Raw genomic sequence first — 25,398 nt, forward strand, 5'->3', positions numbered from 1 at the left:
TACCTCTCCCTCCCTCTCCCTGCTGTTCCCAGGGGAGCTGGGATGAGGTGTGAGGCTGGGATGGGAGGGTAGCCTGAGTGGGACAGTTGGCTGCTGGGTGTCTGGGTGGCTCTGTGCCCTCACCCTGTTTTCCCTTACCCGGTGTGGACAGGAGCTGAGTGCGGAGAAACTCTTTGAGAGATACTACGGGGCCCCGACCTCGGTCCTGCACTTCCAGCAGGCCATCGCTGTTATGACCAGCAGCAACACCAAGGTGGACTTCCTTCACGTCACAGAGGGCAGGTACCACTTCGATTCGGAGTCGCTCGCCGAGGGCAAAGCGCTCCTCCTCACCACCAAGGCCAGAGCGATCCAAAACATCCTGCAACAGAATTACAACACAGCCCGAAAAAACGTTGGCTCACTCCTACACACACTACAGGTCAGTGCTGAGGGAGGGGGCACTGTCGGAGGGTCAGTGCTGAGGGAGGGGGCACTGTTGTAGGGTCAGTGCTGAGGGAGTGGGCACTGTCGGAGGGTCAGTGCTGAGGGAGTGGGCACTGTCGGGTCAGTGCTGAGGGAGTGGGCACTGTCGGAGGGTCAGTGCTGAGGGAGTGGGCACTGTCGGTGGGTCAGTGCTGAGGGAGTGCCGCACTGTCGGTGGGTCAGTGCTGAGGGAGTGCCGCACTGTCGGAGGGTCAGTGCTGAGGGAGGGGGCACTGTCGGAGGGTCAGTGCTGAGGGAGTGCCACACTGTCGGAGGGTCAGTGCTGAGGGAGGGGGCACTGTCGGAGGGTCAGTGCTGAGGGAGTGGGCACTGTCGGAGGGTCAGTGCTGAGGGTGTGGGCATTGTCGGAGGGTCAGTGCTGAGGGAGTAGGCACTGTCGGAGGGTCAGTGCTGAGGGAGGGGGCACAGTCGGAGGGTCAGTGCTGAGGGAGCGGGCACTGCCGGAGGGCCAGTGCTGAGGGAGGGGGCACTGTCGGAGGGTCAGTGCTGAGGGAGTGGGCACTGTCGGGTCAGTGCTGAGGGAGTGGGCACTGTCGGAGGGTCAGTGCTGAGGGAGTGGGCACTGTCGGTGGGTCAGTGCTGAGGGAGTGCCGCACTGTCGGAGGGTCAGTGCTGAGGGAGGGGGCACTGTCGGAGGGTCAGTGCTGAGGGAGTGCTGCACTGTCGGAGGGTCAGTGCTGAGGGAGGGGGCACTGTCGGAGGGTCAGTGCTGAGGGAGTGGGCACTGTCGGAGGGTCAGTGCTGAGGGTGTGGGCATTGTCGGAGGGTCAGTGCTGAGGGAGTAGGCACTGTCGGAGGGCCAGTGCTGAGGGAGTGCCGCACTGTCGGAGGGTCAGTGCTGAGGGAGTGCCGCACTGTCGGAGGGTCAGTGCTGAGGGAGTGGGCACTGTCGGAGGGTCAGTGCTGAGAGAGTGGGCACTGTCGGAGGGTCAGTGCTGAGGGAGGGGGCACTGTTGTAGGGTCAGTGCCGAGGGAGTGGGCTCTGTCGGAGGGTCAGTGCCGAGGGAGTGGGCTCTGTCGGAGGGTCAGTGCTGAGGGAGTGGGCTCTGTCGGAGGGTCAGTGCTGCGGGAGTGGGCACTGCCGGAGGGTCAGTGCTGCGGGAGGGGGCACTGTCGGAGGGTCAGTGCCGAGGGAGTGGGCTCTGTCGGAGGGTCAGTGCTGAGGGAGTGGGCTCTGTCGGAGGGTCAGTGCTGAGGGAGTGGGCTCTGTCGGAGGGTCAGTGCTGAGGGAGTGGGCTCTGTCGGAGGGTCAGTGCCGAGGGAGTGGGCACTGTCGGAGGATCTGACACAGAGTCCCCTCATATGTGACTCCTTCGTCCTTGCCCAGGATTTTTACAGCCACAGTAACTGGGTCGAGCTGGGGTTCCAAAAGCCCCTCAGGAACCTCCTCAGAGCGGACGAGTCGATTGGCAGGATCGCAGGTCAGTCTCCCCCCGACCCCCCCTCTGTCTGTGGACCCCCAGCGGCTGATGGGGGCCATGTTCATTTGATTGGTTAATGTTTTCCCCATGTGTTGGGACAGAGTGACACATAACATCCCATCCATCCGGACATCAGGGTCATCGGGCAGAACGTGGAAATACACGGAACAGTCCATCACAGTGCAGGCCCTTCGGCCCTCCATGTTGTGCTAGCCTTCTATCCTCCTCTAAGATCAGACTAACCTCCATCCCCTTCACTGTAACGTCACCCATGGGCCTATCCAAGAGTCGCTTCAATGTCCCTCATGTCTCTGACTCTGCTCCTACCACTGGCAGTGTATCCCCCCCCACCCCCCACTCTCTGTGTGAAGACCCTCCCTCTGACATCACCCCGAAACCTTCCTCCAATCACCTGAACATCCTGCCCCCCACTCGGTGATAGACATCCCCCACCCTGGGGAAAGGTTATCCGCTCTGTCTCTGTCTCTCATCGTCTTGTCACCCTCTGTCAAGTCCCCTCTCATCCTTCTACACTCCAATGGGAAAAGTCCTCGCTCCCTCCACCTTTCCCCATCAGACACACCCTCCAATCCAGGCAGCATCCTGGGAAATCCCCTCTGCACCCTCTCTACACCTTCCACATCCTTCCTATAATGAGGTGACCAGAACTGGACACAATATTCCCAGTGTGGGCACAGCAAGGGACACACAGCAAGAGAGGGACAGACCGAAAGGGAGAGACAGAGAGAGACGCGCACACACAGACACACACACACACTCACACACACACATCCACACACATGCACACACATCCACACACACACATACATACACACACACACACACACACACACACACACACACACACACACACACACACACACACACACACAGAAGGCCACTCCTTGTTTCAGCCCAGAAGCTGAGCAGGAACCAATCAGAGTGTTGTTTCTGGGCCGATGACCTTTTGCCTTGACGACCAGTTATGACTGGTCAGACCAATCAGCCACTTGACGCCAACCGAAGCTCCCTCTGTGTCTAAAGACAGTGTTTGCCCCCACCAAGGGCAAGAGCCAAGCAGCAGTGTAAACATCGCCCACACGGAGGTTGAGTGATTGGATTTACAAAGAGATCTTGTCCTTGCCCAGGTTGGGAAAGCACACCAGCCTTCCCCAGATCGATCACAACTGAGAACACAGACAGGAACCCTTTTCAATGTCTCATCAATCACATTGAACACCGTGGATTCACTTAACCTTTCCCAACGGATTCTAGCATTTTCCCCTCTGACTAAACTTCCCCCTCCCTCACCTTCCCTCCCTCAAACACTGGACTTACATCTTCTCTCATTCACTCCTGGGACACGGGTATCACTGGCTGGGCCCAGTATTTCCCGCCCCGTCCCTAGTTGCCCTCCTTGGGAAGGTGGGGGTGAGCTGCCTCCCTGACCCGCTGCAGCCCATGTGCTGTAGGGGAGACCCACAATGTCCCTGAGGGAGGGAGGGGATGGTACACACTGCTGTTACTGAGGGGGGTGGGGGGAGGGAGGGGATGGTACACACTGCTGTTACTGAGGGGGGTGTGTGGGGGAGGGAGGGGATGGTACACACTGCTGTTACTGAGGGGGGGGAAGGGAGGGAGGGGATGGTACACACTGCTGTTACTGAGGAGGGGGTGTGGGGGAGGGAGGGGATGGTGCACACTGCTGTTACTGAGGGGGGTGGGAGGAGGGAGGGGATGGTACACACTGCTGTTACTGAGGGGGGTGTGTGGGGGAGGGAGGGGATGGTACACACTGCTGTTACTGAGGGGGGGGAAGGGAGGGAGGGGATGGTACACACTGCTGTTACTGAGGAGGGGGTGTGGGGGAGGGAGGGGATGGTGCACACTGCTGTTACTGAGGGGGGTGTGTGGGGGAGGGAGGGGATGGTGCACACTGCTGTTACTGAGTTGGGGGGAAGGGAGGGAGGGGATGGTACACACTGCTGTTATTGAGGGGATGGTACACACTGCTGTTATTGAGGGGGGTGGGGGGGGAGGGAGGGGATGGTACACACTGCTGTTACTGAGGGGGGGTGGGGGGGAGTGAGGGGATGTATGTGGGTGTGGCGCCAGGTGCTGCTTTGTCCCTGGATGGTGTGGAGCTTCTCGAGTGTTGTTGGAGCTGCCCCCACCCAGGGGCAAGTGGGGAGTATTCCCTCCCCCCTCCTGCCTTGGGCCTTGTCGATGGGGGGGACAGGCTTTGGGGGGAGTCAGGAGGGGAGTCACTCGCTGCAGGATTCCCAGCCTCTGACCTGCTCGTGGAGCCGCTGGGTTGAGGTGGGGGGTCCTGGTGGGTTTGTGGTTAGCGTTAACCCTTTCTGTCTGACGTTCCCAGGTCCAGATGAGAGGACGTGCAGCGAGTGTGTCACCTCCCACAGCTGCAGGGATAAAATCCTGGACAATGTCCTCAACCAAAAAATCCTCACCACCGGATACTTCGGATTTAGCAGCAATGCTCGTCCAGAAGGTAACGTGGGATTGAGAGAGAGTGAGATTCGGAATGTGGGGACAGAACTCTCCCACTCTCCCTCAGCAAATACCACCCCGTCCCCATTGGGTCTGACTGAGGGATACGGAGACTGGAACTGTGCACGGTGCTCCGAGTGTGGGTCTGACTGAGGGATACGGAGACTGGAACTGTGCACGGTGCTCCGAGTGTGGGTCTGACTGAGGGATACAGAGACTGGAACTGTGCACGGTGCTCCGAGTGTGGGTCTGACTGAGGGATACAGAGACTGGAACTGTGCACGGTGCTCCGAGTGTGGGTCTGACTGAGGGATACAGAGACTGGAACTGTGCACGGTGCTCCGAGTGTGGGTCTAACTGAGGGATACGGAGACTGGAACTGTGCACGGTGCTCCGAGTGTGGGTCTGACGGAGGGATACGGAGACTGGAACTGTGTACGGTGCTCCGAGTGTGGGTCTGACTGAGGGATACGGAGACTGGAACTGTGCACAGTGCTCCGAGTGTGGGTCTGACTGAGGGATACGGAGACTGGAACTGTGCACAGTGCTCCGAGTGTGGGTCTGACTGAGGGATACGGAGACTGGAACTGTGCACAATGCTCCGAGTGTGGGTCTGACTGAGGGATACGGAGACTGGAACTGTGCACAGTGCTCCGAGTGTGGGTCTGACTGAGGGATACGGAGACTGGAACTGTGCACGGTGCTCCGAGTGTGGGTCTGACTGAGGGATACGGAGACTGGAACTGTGCACGGTGCTCCGAGTGTGGGTCTGACTGAGGGATACGGAGACTGGAACTGTGCACGGTGCTCCGAGTGTGGGTCTGACTGAGGGATACGGAGACTGGAACTGTGCACGGTGCTCCGAGTGTGGGTCTGACTGAGGGATACAGAGACTGGAACTGTGCGCGGTGCTCCGAGTGTGGGTCTGACTGAGGGATACAGAGACTGGAACTGTGCCTGATGATGTTCCCTCTGTGATGTTGGGAATTGCTTACACTGTGTTTTTGAACAGCTGTGTGTGGAGAGGAAGTCTCCCTGAGTGAGAAATGAAACAGGAATTAGCAGGTTCCTGTCGCTTTGACAATCAGACCAAGGGCTGTCTGTGGCTTGGAAATCCTGACGTGTTTTTCCGGCTTCATGTGAGAGTGTGTGTGGGAGTGTAACGTGTGAGTGTGAGTGTGTGTGTGTGTGGGAGTGTGTGTGTGTGTGTGTGTGTGGGAGTGTGTGTGTGTGTGTGAGTGTGTGTGAGTGAGTGTGTGAGTGTGTGTGTGTGTGTGAACGTGTGTGTGTGTGTGAGAGTGTGTGTGAGTGTGTGTGTGAGTGTGAGTGTGAGTGTGAGAGTGTGTGTGAGTGTGTGTGTGAGTGTGTGTGAGTGTGAGTGTGTGTGAGTGTGTGTGTGTGAGTGTGAGTGTGTGTTGGTGTATCCTAACCCCTTCTGCCCATCGGTCACAGACCATGTCCCTTTGCAGCCCCTCCCCCCCTCCCGTTGCCGTTGCTCTGATCATGCAGGGTTGTGGGTGGGGGTGTGTGTGCCGGCTCTGACAAGGGCTATCACTTTGCCGACGGGCTGATGGGCCTGGAGGGCACTTCCCTGACCTTTTGCCTGCCTTCCCGTGTCCACAGGCAAGTGCAGTCACGGAGGGAGCGCGGACCGGGGAAAACGAGCCAATCAGGGGATTAACAAGGACACCCGAAAATCCCCGCACGGGCAGTATCACAACACAGCCGCTGAGATCGCCACCCAAGCCTCTCTCGAGCTCTTCCTGGAGATCTGGGACACTGTTGGAGATGACTCCTTTCTCCGGTGAGGCTCCCTCGACCTGACACTGACCTGTTGAAGTGGCAGATGGAGTTTAATTCAGATAAATGCGAGGGGCTGCATTTTGGGAAAGCAAATCTTAGCAGGACTTATCCACTTAATGGTAAGGTCCTGGGGAGTGTTGCTGAACAAAGAGACCTTGGAGAGCAGGTTCATAGCTCCTTGAAAGTGGAGTCACAGGTAGATAGGATAGTGAAGGCGGCGTTTGGTATGCTTTCCTTTATTGGTCAGAGTATTGAGTACAGGAGTTGGGAGGGTCATGTTGCGGCTGTACAGGACATTGGTTAGGCCGCTGTTGGAATATTGGGTACAATTCTGGTCTCCTTCCTATCGGAAAGATGTTGTGAAACCTGAAAGGGTTCAGAAAAGATTGACAAGGATGTTGCCAGGGTTGGAGGGTCTGAGCTACAGGGAGAGGCTGAACAGGCTGGGGCTGTTTTCCCTGGAGCGTCGGAGGCTGAGGGGTGACCTTATAGAGGTTTATAAAATCATGAGGGGCATGGAGAGGGTAAATAGACAAGGTCTTTTCCCCCTGGGGTGGGGGAGTCCAGAACTAGAGGGGCATAGGTTTAGGGTGAGAGGGGAAAGATATAAAAGGGACCTAAGGGGCAACGTTTTCCCCCAGAGGGTGGTACGTGTATGGGATGAGCTGCCAGAGGAAGTGGTGGAGGCTGGTACAATGACAGCATTTAAGAGGCATCTGGATGGGGACATGGATAGGAAGGGGTTAGAGGGATATGGGCCGGGTGCTGGCTAATGGGACGAGATTACATTAGGATGTCTGGGTCAGCATGGACGGGTTGGGCCGAAGGGTCTGTTTCCGTGCTGTACATCTCTGTGACTCTGTGATATCTGGGTTAGCATGGACGGGTTGGGCCAAAGGGTCTGATTCCGTGCTGTACATCTCTGTGACTGTGTGATATCTGGGTCAGCATGGATGGGATGGGCCGAAGGGTCTGTTTCTGTGCTGTCCAGCTTTCACACTCCATGACTGAGCAGCGTTAATTTAAACCAGCCCCCTCCACTTCCCCCTCTCGCCCTCCCCCCTGTTTGACTCAGCGATGGTTGCCTGAGGTGGAGAGTTTTGAGTGAATTGGTGGTGGGTGGTGGGGGGGCGTGGCAGGTATCGAGGGAGGATGGGTAGGTTCACTCTCTCAGGATGAGGGAGAGAGGGTGTGTGGGTCAATCCGCAGGGAGGGTGAGTTTTGATGGGGTGGGGAGTGATATTTGGTGGAACCCCCTCCCCCTGAGAGCTGCAGAGCCCGTGGGGGTCTGCTCCAGATATGAGACCCCCGCGGGATCAATAATAAGCGAACAGGCCCTTCGGCCCGCTCAGCTTGTGCTGACCATTGTGCCCTGATTGAAGTAAAAAATAAACTTTCTGCCCTTACCCGCTCCCTATCCCTCTCTTCCCTCCCTATCCATGTCACAATCTAGATGCATCTTCAATGTCCCCAACATTCCCGCTTCCCCCCCCCCACCCCCCACCTCTTCTGGGGGTGTGTTCCTGGCTCCGACCCCCTCTCTGTGCTAAAACCTTCTCTCACTTATCTCCCTGAAACTTTCCCCCCTCTCACCCTGCAACTGTGGACCCTTGCAATTGAACCTCCAAGCCTGTGGGGGAGGGACAAAGCCTCTGACCATCCCGCCCTGTCAATGCCTCTCATACTGTTGCAGCCCTCTATCAGATCTCCTCTCAGCCGGTGTCTTTCCAGTGGAAACAATCCCGGTGTTGCTAACCTTCCCTCACAACAGAGTGCCCTCGGGACCGGGCAGCGTCCTGGCCCACCTCCTGTCCACTCTCCCTCCCCAAAAACCTCCGCCTCCTCCTGATAATGTGTTGCCTCCCACAGTGCTCCGAACGCAGCCTATTGAAGGTTCCTCATCCGCTGCTCCATGGTTTGCCGGCTCCTGTACTCCGCGCCCCGGACAATGAAGGGAAGCACGGCAAATCCCTTCAGGAATTCAGGGTCCGACAGCCCAGAGACAGGCCCAAAACTGCCCCCTGCTGACCAAACGATCCGTCCACACCAGCCCCCATTTCCCTGCACTTGGCACATATCCATATCCTTGTCCAAGTGCCTTTGAGATGTTACTGTACCCGCTTCACCCACTTCCTCTGGCAGCTCAGTCCATACGCGTACCACCCTCTGGGGGAAAAGTTGGCCCCTCAGGTGCCCTTTTAACCTCTAACCTCAAACCGATGCCCTCTAGCCCTCGATTCCCTGGGACAAAGGCTGAGTGTATTCACCCTATCCATGGCCCCCTCATGGATCATATACACCTCTGTAACACTCCCCCCACCTCCTCACTCAGTCTCCTGTCCTCGAAAGAAAAACATCCGAGCTTATCCAACCTCTCCCGATAACTCAGACCCCTGAGTCCCGGCAACACCCTCGTAAATCCCCTTTCCAGTTTAATACCATCGCTCCTGGAGCGAGATGACCAAAACCGAACACAATGCTTCCCAAGTGTGGCGTCACCAATGTCGTGTCCAACTGCAACATAACTCCCCAACTTCAGTAATCTGTGCCCTGACTGACGGAGACCGGTGCGCCAAAAATCTCCCTCACTGCCCTGTCCCCTTGTGACCCCACTTTCAGAGAACCCTGCACCTGAACTCCAAGGTCCCCCCTGTTTCACGCCATTCCATTCACCATGAAACTCCGACCTTGATCCAACTCTCCAAAATGCAACACCTCACCCTGATCGATATTAAACTCCAATTGCTATATCACCAAAGAGTCCGGACAGTGTGGAAACAGGCCCTTCGGCCCAACAGGCCCAGACCGACCCTCCAAAGAGCAACCCATCCAGACCCATTCACCAAACCAATTATCCTACATTCACCCCTGACCCATCCCACACTAACCTGCACATCCCTGAGCACTATGGGACAATATCCCATGCCCAACCCACCCTAACCTGCACATCCCTGAGCACTATGGGACAATTTCCCATGGCCAATCCACTCTAACCTGCACATCCCTGGGCATTATGGGACAATTTCCCATGGCCAATCCACCCGAACCTGCACATCCCTGGACACTATGGGACAATTTCCCATGGCCAATCCACTCTAACCTGCACATCCCTGGGCACTATGGGACAATTTCCCATGGCCAATCCACCCTAACCTGTACATCCCTGGGCACTATGGGACAATTTCCCATGGCCAATCCACCCTAACCTGCACATCCCTGGGCACTATGGGACAATTTCCCATGGCCAATCCACCCTAACCTGCACATCCCTGGGCACTATGGGACAATTTCCCATGGCCAATCCACCCTAACCTGCACATCCCTGGACACTATGGGACAATTTCCCATGGCCAACCCACCCGAACGTGTACATCCCTGGGCACTATGGGACAATTTCCCATGGCCAATCCACCCTAACCTGCACATCCCTGGGCCCTATGGGACAATTTCCCATGGCCAATCCACTCTAACCTGCACATCCCTGGGCACTATGGGACAATTTCCCATGGCCAATCCACCCTAACCTGCACATCCCTGGACACTATGGGACAATTTCCCATGGCCAATCCACCCTAACCTGCACATCCCTGGACACTATGGGACAATTTCCCATGGCCAATCCACCCTAACCTGCACATCCCTGGGCACTATGGGACAATTTCCCATGGCCAATCCACCCTAACCTGCACATCCCTGGGCACTATGGGACAATTTCCCATGGCCAACACACCCTGACCTGCACATCCCTGGACACTATGGGACAATTCCCCATGGCCAATCCCACCCTAACCTGCACATCCCTGGGCACTATGGGACAATTCCCATGGCCAATCCACCCTAACCTGCACATCCCTGGGCACTATGGGACAATTTCCCATGGCCAACCCACCCTAACCTGCACATCCCTGGACACTATGGGACAATTCCCCATGGCCAATCCACCCTAACCTGCACATCCCTGGGCACTATGGGACAATTTCCCATGGCCAACCCACCCTGACCTGCACATCCCTGGGCACTATGGGACAATTCCCCATGGCCAATCCCACCCTAACCTGCACATCCCTGGGCACTATGGGACAATTCCCATGGCCAATCCACCCTAACCTGCACATCCCTGGGCACTATGGGACAATTTCCCATGGCCAAACCACCCTAACCTGCACATCCCTGGGCACTATGGGACAATTCCCCATGGCCAATCCACCCTAACCTGCACATCCCTGGGCACTATGGGACAATTTCCCATGGCCAATCCACCCTAACCTGCACATCCCTGGACACTATGGGACAATTTCCCATGGACAATCCACCTAACCTGCACATCCCTGGACACTATGGGACAATTTCCCATGGCCAATCCACCCTAACCTGCACATCCCTGGGCACTATGGGACAATTTCCCATGGCCAATCCACCCTAACCTGCACATCCCTGGGCACTATGGGACAATTCCCATGGCCAATCCACCCTAACCTGCACATCCCTGGGCACTATGGGACAATTTCCCATGGCCAACCCACCCTAACCTGCACATCCCTGGGCACTATGGGACAATTTCCCATGGCGAATCCACCCTAACCCGCACATCCCTGGACACTATGGGACAATTTCCCATGGCCAATCCACCCTAACCTGCACATCCCTGGGCACTATGGGACAATTCCCATGGCCAATCCACCCTAACCTGCACATCCCTGGGCACTATGGGACAATTTCCCATGGGTGACCCACCCTAAACTGCACATCCCTGGGCACTATGGGACAATTTCCCATGGCCAACCACCCTAACCTGCACATCCCTGGGCACTATGGGACAATTTCCCATGGCCAACCCACCCTAACCTGTACATCCCTGGGCACTATGGGAAAATTTCCCATGGCCAATCCACCCTAACCTGCACATCCCTGGGCACTATGGGACAATTTCCCATGGCCAATCCACCCTAACCTGCACATCCCTGGGCACTATGGGACAATTCCCCATGGCGAATCCACCCTAACCCGCACATCCCTGGACACTATGGGACAATTTCCCATGGCCAATCCACCCTAACCTGCACATCCCTGGGCACTATGGGACAATTCCCCATGGCCAATCCACCCTAACCTGCACATCCCTGGGCACTATGGGACAATTTCCCATGGGTGACCCACCCTAAACTGCACATCCCTGGGCACTATGGGACAATTTCCCATGGCCAACCCACCCTAACCTGCACATCCCTGGGCACTATGGGACAATTTCCCATGGCCAACCCACCCTAACCTGTACATCCCTGGGCACTATGGGAAAATTTCCCATGGCCAATCCACCCTAACCTGCACATCCCTGGGCACTATGGGACAATTTCCCATGGCCAATCCACCCTAACCTGCACATCCCTGGGCACTATGGGACAATTTCTCATGGCCAATCCACCCTAACCTGTACACCCCTGGGCACTATGGGACAATTTCCCATGGCCAATCCACCCTAACCTGTACATCTCTGGGCACTATGGGACAATTCCCCATGGCCAACCCACCCTAACCTGCACATCCCTGGACACTATGGGACAATTTCCCATGGCCAACCCACCCTAACCTGCACATCCCTGAGCACTATGGGACAATTTCCCATGGCCAATCCACTCTAACCTGCACATCCCTGGGCACTATGGGACAATTTCCCATGGCCAATCCACCCGAACCTGCACATCCCTGGACACTATGGGACAATTTCCCATGGCCAATCCACTCTAACCTGCACATCCCTGGGCACTATGGGACAATTTCCCATGGCCAATCCACCCTAACCTGCACATCCCTGGGCACTATGGGACAATTTCCCATGGCTAATCCACCCTAACCTGCACATCCCTGGGCACTATGGGACAATTTCCCATGGCCAATCCACCCTAACCTGCACATCCCTGGGCACTATGGGACAATTTCCCATGGCCAATCCACCCTAACCTGCACATCCCTGGACACTATGGGACAATTTCCCATGGCCAATCCACTCTAACCTGCACATCCCTGGGCACTATGGGACAATTTCCCATGGCCAATCCAACCTAACCTGCACATCCCTGGCCCTATGGGACAATTTCCCATGGCCAATCCACTCTAACCTGCACATCCCTGGGCACTATGGGACAATTTCCCATGGCCAATCCACCCTAACCTGCACATCCCTGGACACTATGGGACAATTTCCCATGGCCTATCCACCCTAACCTGCACATCCCGGGGCACTATGGGACAATTTCCCATGGCCAATCCACCCTAACCTGCACATCCCTGGACACTATGGGACAATTTCCCATGACCAATCCACCCTAACCTGCACATCCCTGGGCACTATGGGACAATATCCCAGGGCCAACCCACCCTAACCTGCACATCCCTGGGCACTATGGGACAATTTCCCACGGCCAATCCACCCTAACCTGGACATCCCTGGACACTATGGGACAATTTCCCATGGCCAATCCACCCTAACCTGCACATCCCTGGACACTATGGGACAATTTCCCATGGCCAATCCACCCTAACCTGCACATCCCTGGACACTATGGGACAATTTCCCATGGCCAATCCACCCTAACCTGCACATCCCTGGGCACTATGGGACAATTTCCCATGGCCAATCCACCCTAACCTGCACATCCCTGGGCACTATGGGACAATTTCCCATGGCCAACCCACCCTGACCTGCACATCCCTGGGCACTATGGGACAATTCCCCATGGCCAATCCCACCCTAACCTGCACATCCCTGGGCACTATGGGACAATTCCCCATTGCCAATCCACCCTAACCTGCACATCCCTGGGCACTATGGGACAATTCCCCATGGCCAATCCACCCTAACCTGCACATCCCTGGGCACTATGGGACAATTTCCCATGGCCAACCCACCCTGACCTGCACATCCCTGGACACTATGGGACAATTCCCCATGGCCAATCCCACCCTAACCTGCACATCCCTGGGCACTATGGGACAATTCCCCATGGCCAATCCACCCTAACCTGCACATCCCTGGGCACTATGGGACAATTTCCCATGGCCAACCACCCTAACCTGCACTCCCTGGGCACTATGGGACAATTCCCATGGCCAATCCACCCTAACCTGCACATCCCTGGGCACTATGGGACAATTTCCCATGGCCAATCCACCCTAACCTGCACATCCCTGGACACTATGGGACAATTTCCCATGGACAATCCACCCTAACCTGCACATCCCTGGACACTATGGGACAATTTCCCATGGCCAATCCACCCTAACCTGCACATCCCTGGGCACTATGGGACAATTTCCCATGGCCAATCCACCCTAACCTGCACATCCCTGGGCACTATGGGACAATTTTCCATGGCCAACCCACCCTGACCTGCACATCCCTGGGCACTATGGGACAATTCCCATGGCCAATCCCACCCTAACCTGCACATCCCTGGGCACTATGGGACAATTCCCATGGCCAATCCACCCTAACCTGCACATCCCTGGGCACTATGGGACAATTTCCCATGGCCAACCCACCCTAACCTGCACATCCCTGGGCACTATGGGACAATTTCCCATGGCCAATCCACCCTAACCTGCACATCCCTGGACACTATGGGACAATTTCCCATGGCCAATCCACCCTAACCTGTACATCCCTGGGCACTATGGGACAATTCCCCATGGCCAACCCACCCTAACCTGCACATCCCTGGACACTATGGGACAATTTCCCATGGCCAATCCACCCTAACCTGCACATCCCTGGGCACTATGGGACAATTTCCCATGGCCAATCCACCCTAACCTGGACATCCCTGGGCACTATGGGACAATTTCCCATGGCCAACCTACCCTAACCTGCACATCCCTGGGCACTATGGGACAATTTCCCATGGGTGACCCACCCTAACCTGTACATCCCTGGACACTATGGGACAATTTCCCATGGCCAATCCACCCTAACCTGTACATCCCTGGGCACTATGGGACAATTTCCCATGGCCAATCCACCCTAACCTGTACATCCCTGGGCACTATGGGACAATTCCCATGGCCAATCCACCCTAACCTGCACATCCCTGGGCACTATGGGACAATTTCCCATGGCCAATCCACCCTAACCTGCACATCCCTGGGCACTATGGGACAATTTCCCATGGCCAATCCACCCTAACCTGTACACCCCTGGGCACTATGGGACAATTTCCCATGGCCAATCCACCCTAACCTGCACATCCCTGGGCACTATGGGACAATTCCCCATGGCCAATCCACCCTAACCTGCACATCCCTGGGCACTATGGGACAATTTCCCATGGCCAATCCACCCTAACCTGCACATCCCTGGGCACTATGGGACAATTTCCCATGGCCAACCCACCCTAACCTGCACATCCCTGGGCACTATGGGACAATTTCCCATGGCCAATCCACCCTAACCTGCACATCCCTGGGCACTATGGGACAATTTCCCATGGCCAATCCACCCTAACCTGCACATCCCTGGGCACTATGGGACAATTTCCCATGGCCAACCCACCCTAACCTGCACAACCCTGGGCACTATGGGACAATTTCCCATGGCCAATCCACCCTAACCTGCACATCCCTGGACACTATGGGACAATTTCCCACGCCAATCCACCCTAACCTGCACATCCCTGGGCACTATGGGACAATTTCCCATGGCCAACCCACCCTAACCTGCACATCCCTGGGCACTATGGGACAATTTCCCATGGCCAATCCACCCTAACCTGCACATCCCTGGGCACTATGGGACAATTTCCCATGGCCAACCCACCCGAACGTGTACATCCCTGGGCACTATGGGACAATTTCCCATGGCCAATCCACCCTAACCTGCACATCCCTGGGCACTATGGGACAATTTCCCATGGCCAATCCACCCTAACCTGCACATCCCTGGGCACTATGGGACAATTTCCCATGGCCAATCCACCCTAACCTGCACATCCCTGGGCACTATGGGACAATTTCCCATGGCCAATCCACCCTAACCTGCGCATCCCTGGGCACTATGGGACAATTTCCCATGGCCAATCCACCCTAACCTGTACACCCCTGGGCACTATGGGACAATTTCCCATGGCCGACCTACCCTAACCTGCACATCCCTGGGCACTATGGGACAATTTCCCATGGGTGACCCACCCTAACCTGCACATCCCTGGACACTATGGGACAATTTCCCATGGCCAATCCACCCTAACCTGCACATCCCTGGGCACTATGGGACAATTTCCCATGGCCAATCCACCCTAACCTGCACATCCCTGGGCACTATGGGACAATTTCCCATGGCCAATCCACCCTAACCTGCACATCCCTGGGCACTATGGGACAATTTCCCATGGCCAACCCACCCTAACCTGCACATCCCTGGGCACTATGGGACAATTTCCCATGGCGAATCCACCCTAACCCGCACATCCCTGGACACTATGGGACAATTTCCCATGGCCAATCCACCCTAACCTGTACATCCCTGGGCACTATGGGACAATTTCCCATGGCCAATCCACCCTAACCTGTACATCCCTGGGCACTATGGGACAATTTCCCATGGCCAATCCACCCTAACCTGCACATCCCTGGGCACTATGGGACAATTTCCCATGGCCAATCCACCCTAACCTGCACATCCCTGGGCACTATGGGACAATTTCCCATGGCCAATCCACCCTAACCTGTACACCCCTGGGCACTATGGGACAATTTCCCATGGCCGACCTACCCTAACCTGCACATCCCTGGGCACTATGGGACAATTCCCCATGCCAATCCACCCTAACCTGCACATCCCTGGGCACTATGGGACAATTCCCATGGCCAATCCACCCTAACCTGCACATCCCTGGGCACTATGGGACAATTTCCCATGGCCAATCCACCCTAACCTGCACATCCCTGGGCACTATGGGACAATTTCCCATGGCCAATCCACCCTAACCTGCACATCCCTGGGCACTATGGGACAATTTCCCATGGCCAATCCACCCTAACCTGCACATCCCTGGGCACTATGGGACAATTTCCCATGGCCAATCCACCCTAACCTGCACATCCCTGGACACTATGGGACAATTTCCCATGGCCAACCCACCCTAACCTGCACATCCCTGGGCACTATGGGACAATTTCCCATGGCCAATCCACCCTAACCTGCACATCCCTGGACACTATGGGACAATTTCCCACGCCAATCCACCCTAACCTGCACATCCCTGGGCACTATGGGACAATTTCCCATGGCCAATCCACCCTAACCTGCACATCCCTGGGCACTATGGGACAATTTCCCATGGCCAATCCACCCTAACCTGCACATCCCTGGGCACTATGGGACAATTTCCCATGGCCAACCCACCCTAACCTGCACATCCCTGGGCACTATGGGACAATTTCCCATGGCCAATCCACCCTAACCTGCACATCCCTGGGCACTATGGGACAATTTCCCATGGCCAATCCACCCTAACCTGCACATCCCTGGGCACTATGGGACAATTTCCCATGGCCAATCCACCCTAACCTGCACATCCCTGGGCACTATGGGACAATTTCCCATGGCCAATCCACCCTAACCTGCACATCCCTGGGCACTATGGGACAATTTCCCATGGCCAATCCACCCTAACCTGCACATCCCTGGGCACTATGGGACAATTTCCCATGGCCAATCCACCCTAACCTGCACATCCCTGGGCACTATGGGACAATTTCCCATGGCCAACCACCCTAACCTGCACATCCCTGGGCACTATGGGACAATTTCCCATGGGTGACCCACCCTAACCTGCACATCCCTGGGCACTATGGGACAATTTCCCATGGCCAATCCACCCTAACCTGCACATCCCTGGGCACTATGGGACAATTTCCCATGGCCAATCCACCCTAACCTGCACATCCCTGGGCACTATGGGACAATTTCCCATGGCCAATCCACCCTAACCTGCACATCCCTGGGCACTATGGGACAATTTCCCATGGCCAATCCACCCTAACCTGCACATCCCTGGGCACTATGGGACAATTTCCCATGGCCAATCCACCCTAACCTGCACATCCCTGGGCACTATGGGACAATTTCCCATGGCCAATCCACCCTAACCTGCACATCCCTGGACACTATGGGACAATTTCCCATGGCCAATCCACCCTAACCTGCACATCCCTGGGCACTATGGGACAATTTCCCATGGCCAATCCACCCTAACCTGCACATCCCTGGACACTATGGGACAATTTCCCATGGCCAACCCACCCTAACCTGCACATCCTGGGCACTATGGGACAATTTCCCATGGCCAATCCACCCTAACCTGCACATCCCTGGGCACTATGGGACAATTTCCCATGGCCAACCACCCTAACCTGCACATCCCTGGGCACTATGGGACAATTTCCCATGGCCAATCCACCCTAACCTGCACATCCCTGGACACTATGGGACAATTTCCCATGGCCAATCCACCCTAACCTGCACATCCCTGGGCACTATGGGACAATTTCCCATGGCCAATCCACCCTAACCTGCACATCCCTGGGCACTATGGGACAATTTCCCATGGCCAATCCACCCTAACCTGCACATCCCTGGGCACTATGGGACAATTTCCCATGGCCAATCCACCCTAACCTGCACATCCCTGGGCACTATGGGACAATTTCCCATGGCCAATCCACCCTAACCTGCACATCCCTGGGCACTATGGGACAATTTCCCATGGCCAATCCACCCTAACCTGCACATCCCTGGGCACTATGGGACAATTTCCCATGGCCAATCCACCCTAACCTGCACATCCCTGGGCACTATGGGACAATTTCCCATGGCCAATCCACCCTAACCTGCACATCCCTGGGCACTATGGGACAATTTCCCATGGCCAATCCACCCTAACCTGCACATCCCTGGGCACTATGGGACAATTTCCCATGGCCAATCCACCCTAACCTGCACATCCCTGGGCACTATGGGACAATTTCCCATGGCCAATCCACCCTAACCTGCACATCCCTGGGCACTATGGGACAATTTCCCATGGCCAATCCACCCTAACCTGCACATCCCTGGGCACTATGGGACAATTTCCCATGGCCAATCCACCCTAACCTGCACATCCCTGGGCACTATGGGACAATTTCCCATGGCCAATCCACCCTAACCTGCACATCCCTGGACACTATGGGACAATTTCCCATGGCCAATCCACCCTAACCTGCACATCCCTGGGCACTATGGGACAATTTCCCATGGCCAATCCACCCTAACCTGCACATCCCTGGGCACTATGGGACAATTTCCCATGGCCAATCCACCCTAACCTGCACATCCCTGGGCACTATGGGACAATTTCCCATGGCCAATCCACCCTAACCTGCACATCCCTGGGCACTATGGGACAATTTCCCATGGCCAATCCACCCTAACCTGCACATCCCTGGGCACTATGGGACAATTTCCCATGGCCAATCCACCCTAACCTGCACATCCCTGGGCACTATGGGACAATTTCCCATGGCCAATCCACCCTAACCTGCACATCCCTGGGCACTATGGGACAATTTCCCATGGCCAATCCACCCTAACCTGCACATCCCTGGGCACTATGGGACAATTTCCCATGGCCAATCCACCCTAACCTGCACATCCCTGGGCACTATGGGACAATTTCCCATGGCCAATCCACCCTAACCTGCACATCCCTGGGCACTATGGGACAATTTCCCATGGCCAATCCACCCTAACCTGCACATCCCTGGGCACTATGGGACAATTTCCCATGGCCAATCCACCCTAACCTGCACATCCCTGGACACTATGGGACAATTTCCCATGGCCAATCCACCCTAACCTGCACATCCCTGGGCACTATGGGACAATTTCCCATGGCCAATCCACCCTAACCTGCACATCCCTGGGCACTATGGGACAATTTCCCATGGCCAATCCACCCTAACCTGCACATCCCTGGGCACTATGGGACAATTTCCCATGGCCAATCCACCCTAACCTGCACATCCCTGGGCACTATGGGACAATTTCCCATGGCCAATCCACCCTAACCTGCACATCCCTGGGCACTATGGGACAATTTCCCATGGCCAATCCACCCTAACCTGCACATCCCTGGGCACTATGGGACAATTTCCCATGGCCAATCCACCCTAACCTGCACATCCCTGGGCACTATGGGACAATTTCCCATGGCCAATCCACCCTAACCTGCACATCCCTGGACACTATGGGACAATTTCCCATGGCCAATCCACCCTAACCTGCACATCCCTGGGCACTATGGGACAATTTCCCATGGCCAATCCACCCTAACCTGCACATCCCTGGACACTATGGGACAATTTCCCATGGCCAATCCACCCTAACCTGCACATCCCTGGGCACTATGGGACAATTTCCCATGGCCAATCCACCCTAACCTGCACATCCCTGGGCACTATGGGACAATTTCCCATGGCCAATCCACCCTAACCTGCACATCCCTGGGCACTATGGGACAATTTCCCATGGCCAATCCACCCTAACCTGCACATCCCTGGACACTATGGGACAATTTCCCATGGCCAATCCACCCTAACCTGCACATCCCTGGGCACTATGGGACAATTTCCCATGGCCAATCCACCCTAACCTGCACATCCCTGGGCACTATGGGACAATTTCCCATGGCCAATCCACCCTAACCTGCACATCCCTGGGCACTATGGGACAATTTCCCATGGCCAATCCACCCTAACCTGCACATCCCTGGGCACTATGGGACAATTTCCCATGGCCAATCCACCCTAACCTGCACATCCCTGGGCACTATGGGACAATTTCCCATGGCCAATCCACCCTAACCTGCACATCCCTGGGCACTATGGGACAATTTCCCATGGCCAATCCACCCTAACCTGCACATCCCTGGGCACTATGGGACAATTTCCCATGGCCAATCCACCCTAACCTGCACATCCCTGGGCACTATGGGACAATTTCCCATGGCCAATCCACCCTAACCTGCACATCCCTGGGCACTATGGGACAATTTCCCATGGCCAATCCACCCTAACCTGCACATCCCTGGGCACTATGGGACAATTTCCCATGGCCAATCCACCCTAACCTGCACATCCCTGGGCACTATGGGACAATTTCCCATGGCCAACCCACCCTAACCTGCACATCCCTGGGCACTATGGGACAATTTCCCATGGCCAATCCACCCTAACCTGCACATCCCTGGACACTATGGGACAATTTCCCATGGCCAATCCACCCTAACCTGCACATCCCTGGGCACTATGGGACAATTTCCCATGGCCAATCCACCCTAACCTGCACATCCCTGGGCACTATGGGACAATTTCCCATGGCCAATCCACCCTAACCTGCACATCCCTGGGCACTATGGGACAATTTCCCATGGCCAACCCACCCTAACCTGCACATCCCTGGGCACTATGGGACAATTTCCCATGGCCAATCCACCCTAACCTGCACATCCCTGGGCACTATGGGACAATTTCCCATGGCCAATCCACCCTAACCTGCACATCCCTGGGCACTATGGGACAATTTCCCATGGCCAATCCACCCTAACCTGCACATCCCTGGGCACTATGGGACAATTTCCCATGGCCAATCCACCCTAACCTGCACATCCCTGGGCACTATGGGACAATTTCCCATGGCCAATCCACCCTAACCTGCACATCCCTGGGCACTATGGGACAATTTCCCATGGCCAACCACCCTAACCTGCACATCCCTGGGCACTATGGGACAATTTCCCATGGCCAATCCACCCTAACCTGCACATCCCTGGGCACTATGGGACAATTTCCCATGGCCAATCCACCCTAACCTGCACATCCCTGGGCACTATGGGACAATTTCCCATGGCCAATCCACCCTAACCTGCACATCCCTGGGCACTATGGGACAATTTCCCATGGCCAATCCACCCTAACCTGCACATCCCTGGGCACTATGGGACAATTTCCCATGGCCAACCCACCCTAACCTGCACATCCCTGGGCACTATGGGACAATTTCCCATGGCCAATCCACCCTAACCTGCACATCCCTGGACACTATGGGACAATTTCCCATGGCCAATCCACCCTAACCTGCACATCCCTGGGCACTATGGGACAATTTCCCATGGCCAATCCACCCTAACCTGCACATCCCTGGGCACTATGGGACAATTTCCCATGGCCAATCCACCCTAACCTGCACATCCCTGGGCACTATGGGACAATTTCCCATGGCCAATCCACCCTAACCTGCACATCCCTGGGCACTATGGGACAATTTCCCATGGCCAATCCACCCTAACCTGCACATCCCTGGGCACTATGGGACAATTTCCCATGGCCAACCCACCCTAACCTGCACATCCCTGGGCACTATGGGACAATTTCCCATGGCCAATCCACCCTAACCTGCACATCCCTGGGCACTATGGGACAATTTCCCATGGCCAATCCACCCTAACCTGCACATCCCTGGGCACTATGGGACAATTTCCCATGGCCAATCCACCCTAACCTGCACATCCCTGGGCACTATGGGACAATTTCCCATGGCCAATCCACCCTAACCTGCACATCCCTGGGCACTATGGGACAATTTCCCATGGCCAATCCACCCTAACCTGCACATCCCTGGGCACTATGGGACAATTTCCCATGGCCAATCCACCCTAACCTGCACATCCCTGGGCACTATGGGACAATTTCCCATGGCCAATCCACCCTAACCTGCACATCCCTGGGCACTATGGGACAATTTCCCATGGCCAATCCACCCTAACCTGCACATCCCTGGACACTATGGGACAATTTCCCATGGCCAATCCACCCTAACCTGCACATCCCTGGGCACTATGGGACAATTTCCCATGGCCAATCCACCCTAACCTGCACATCCCTGGGCACTATGGGACAATTTCCCATGGCCAATCCACCCTAACCTGCACATCCCTGGGCACTATGGGACAATTTCCCATGGCCAATCCACCCTAACCTGCACATCCCTGGGCACTATGGGACAATTTCCCATGGCCAATCCACCCTAACCTGCACATCCCTGGGCACTATGGGACAATTTCCCATGGCCAATCCACCCTAACCTGCACATCCCTGGGCACTATGGGACAATTTCCCATGGCCAATCCACCCTAACCTGCACATCCCTGGGCACTATGGGACAATTTCCCATGGCCAATCCACCCTAACCTGCACATCCCTGGGCACTATGGGACAATTTCCCATGGCCAATCCACCCTAACCTGCACATCCCTGGGCACTATGGGACAATTTCCCATGGCCAACCACCCTAACCTGCACATCCCTGGGCACTATGGGACAATTTCCCATGGCCAACCCACCCTAACCTGCACATCCCTGGGCACTATGGGACAATTTCCCATGGCCAATCCACCCTAACCTGCACATCCCTGGGCACTATGGGACAATTTCCCATGGCCAATCCACCCTAACCTGCACATCCCTGGGCACTATGGGACAATTTCCCATGGCCAATCCACCCTAACCTGCACATCCCTGGGCACTATGGGACAATTTCCCATGGCCAATCCACCCTAACCTGCACATCCCTGGGCACTATGGGACAATTTCCCATGGCCAATCCACCCTAACCTGCACATCCCTGGGCACTATGGGACAATTTCCCATGGCCAATCCACCCTAACCTGCACATCCCTGGACACTATGGGACAATTTCCCATGGCCAATCCACCCTAACCTGCACATCCCTGGGCACTATGGGACAATTTCCCATGGCCAATCCACCCTAACCTGCACATCCCTGGACACTATGGGACAATTTCCCATGGCCAATCCACCCTAACCTGCACATCCCTGGGCACTATGGGACAATTTCCCATGGCCAATCCACCCTAACCTGCACATCCCTGGGCACTATGGGACAATTTCCCATGGCCAATCCACCCTAACCTGCACATCCCTGGGCACTATGGGACAATTTCCCATGGCCAATCCACCCTAACCTGCACATCCCTGGACACTATGGGACAATTTCCCATGGCCAATCCACCCTAACCTGCACATCCCTGGGCACTATGGGACAATTTCCCATGGCCAATCCACCCTAACCTGCACATCCCTGGGCACTATGGGACAATTTCCCATGGCCAATCCACCCTAACCTGCACATCCCTGGGCACTATGGGACAATTTCCCATGGCCAATCCACCCTAACCTGCACATCCCTGGGCACTATGGGACAATTTCCCATGGCCAATCCACCCTAACCTGCACATCCCTGGGCACTATGGGACAATTTCCCATGGCCAATCCACCCTAACCTGCACATCCCTGGACACTATGGGACAATTTCCCATGGCCAATCCACCCTAACCTGCACATCCCTGGGCACTATGGGACAATTTCCCATGGCCAATCCACCCTAACCTGCACATCCCTGGGCACTATGGGACAATTTCCCATGGCCAATCCACCCTAACCTGCACATCCCTGGGCACTATGGGACAATTTCCCATGGCCAATCCACCCTAACCTGCACATCCCTGGGCACTATGGGACAATTTCCCATGGCCAATCCACCCTAACCTGCACATCCCTGGGCACTATGGGACAATTTCCCATGGCCAATCCACCCTAACCTGCACATCCCTGGGCACTATGGGACAATTTCCCATGGCCAATCCACCCTAACCTGCACATCCCTGGCACTATGGGACAATTTCCCATGGCCAATCCACCCTAACCTGCACATCCCTGGACACTATGGGACAATTTCCCATGGCCAATCCACCCTAACCTGCACATCCCTGGGCACTATGGGACAATTTCCCATGGCCAATCCACCCTAACCTGCACATCCCTGGGCACTATGGGACAATTTCCCATGGCCAATCCACCCTAACCTGCACATCCCTGGGCACTATGGGACAATTTCCCATGGCCAATCCACCCTAACCTGCACATCCCTGGGCACTATGGGACAATTTCCCATGGCCAATCCACCCTAACCTGCACATCCCTGGGCACTATGGGACAATTTCCCATGGCCAATCCACCCTAACCTGCACATCCCTGGGCACTATGGGACAATTTCCCATGGCCAATCCACCCTAACCTGCACATCCCTGGGCACTATGGGACAATTTCCCATGGCCAATCCACCCTAACCTGCACATCCCTGGGCACTATGGGACAATTTCCCATGGCCAATCCACCCTAACCTGCACATCCCTGGGCACTATGGGACAATTTCCCATGGCCAATCCACCCTAACCTGCACATCCCTGGGCACTATGGGACAATTTCCCATGGCCAATCCACCCTAACCTGCACATCCCTGGGCACTATGGGACAATTTCCCATGGCCAATCCACCCTAACCTGCACATCCCTGGGCACTATGGGACAATTTCCCATGGCCAATCCACCCTAACCTGCACATCCCTGGGCACTATGGGACAATTTCCCATGGCCAATCCACCCTAACCTGCACATCCCTGGGCACTATGGGACAATTTCCCATGGCCAATCCACCCTAACCTGCACATCCCTGGGCACTATGGGACAATTTCCCATGGCCAATCCACCCTAACCTGCACATCCCTGGGCACTATGGGACAATTTCCCATGGCCAATCCACCCTAACCTGCACATCCCTGGGCACTATGGGACAATTTCCCATGGCCAATCCACCCTAACCTGCACATCCCTGGGCACTATGGGACAATTTCCCATGGCCAATCCACCCTAACCTGCACATCCCTGGGCACTATGGGACAATTTCCCATGGCCAATCCACCCTAACCTGCACATCCCTGGGCACTATGGGACAATTTCCCATGGCCAATCCACCCTAACCTGCACATCCCTGGGCACTATGGGACAATTTCCCATGGCCAATCCACCCTAACCTGCACATCCCTGGGCACTATGGGACAATTTCCCATGGCCAATCCACCCTAACCTGCACATCCCTGGGCACTATGGGACAATTTCCCATGGCCAATCCACCCTAACCTGCACATCCCTGGGCACTATGGGACAATTTCCCATGGCCAATCCACCCTAACCTGCACATCCCTGGGCACTATGGGACAATTTCCCATGGC

The 25,398-nt window shown here is 55.6% G+C and overlaps 2 protein-coding genes across 2 annotated transcripts in view; one reads left to right on the top strand and one right to left on the bottom strand.

Annotated features, from left to right (window-relative positions):
- LOC132808760 (von Willebrand factor A domain-containing protein 7) overlaps nucleotides 1-6,223 on the top strand; it is a 48,657-nt gene extending 42,434 nt beyond the window's left edge. Inside the window, exons 2-5 of the mRNA XM_060822204.1 lie at nucleotides 152-421; nucleotides 1,814-1,907; nucleotides 4,285-4,416; nucleotides 6,039-6,223. Coding sequence (XP_060678187.1) covers nucleotides 152-421; nucleotides 1,814-1,907; nucleotides 4,285-4,416; nucleotides 6,039-6,223 — 681 coding nt within the window. The remainder of the gene's footprint in view (nucleotides 1-151; nucleotides 422-1,813; nucleotides 1,908-4,284; nucleotides 4,417-6,038) is intronic.
- A 1,879-nt stretch (nucleotides 6,224-8,102) lies between these two features.
- The window catches only part of LOC132808761 (uncharacterized), a 67,568-nt gene continuing 50,272 nt past the window's right edge, over nucleotides 8,103-25,398 (bottom strand). Inside the window, exon 12 of the mRNA XM_060822205.1 lies at nucleotides 8,103-8,239. Within this exon, the coding sequence (XP_060678188.1) occupies nucleotides 8,103-8,239 (137 nt within the window). The remainder of the gene's footprint in view (nucleotides 8,240-25,398) is intronic.

This window comes from Hemiscyllium ocellatum (genome assembly GCF_020745735.1).
Source record: "Hemiscyllium ocellatum isolate sHemOce1 chromosome 38 unlocalized genomic scaffold, sHemOce1.pat.X.cur. SUPER_38_unloc_3, whole genome shotgun sequence".
Lineage (NCBI taxonomy): Eukaryota > Metazoa > Chordata > Chondrichthyes > Orectolobiformes > Hemiscylliidae > Hemiscyllium > Hemiscyllium ocellatum.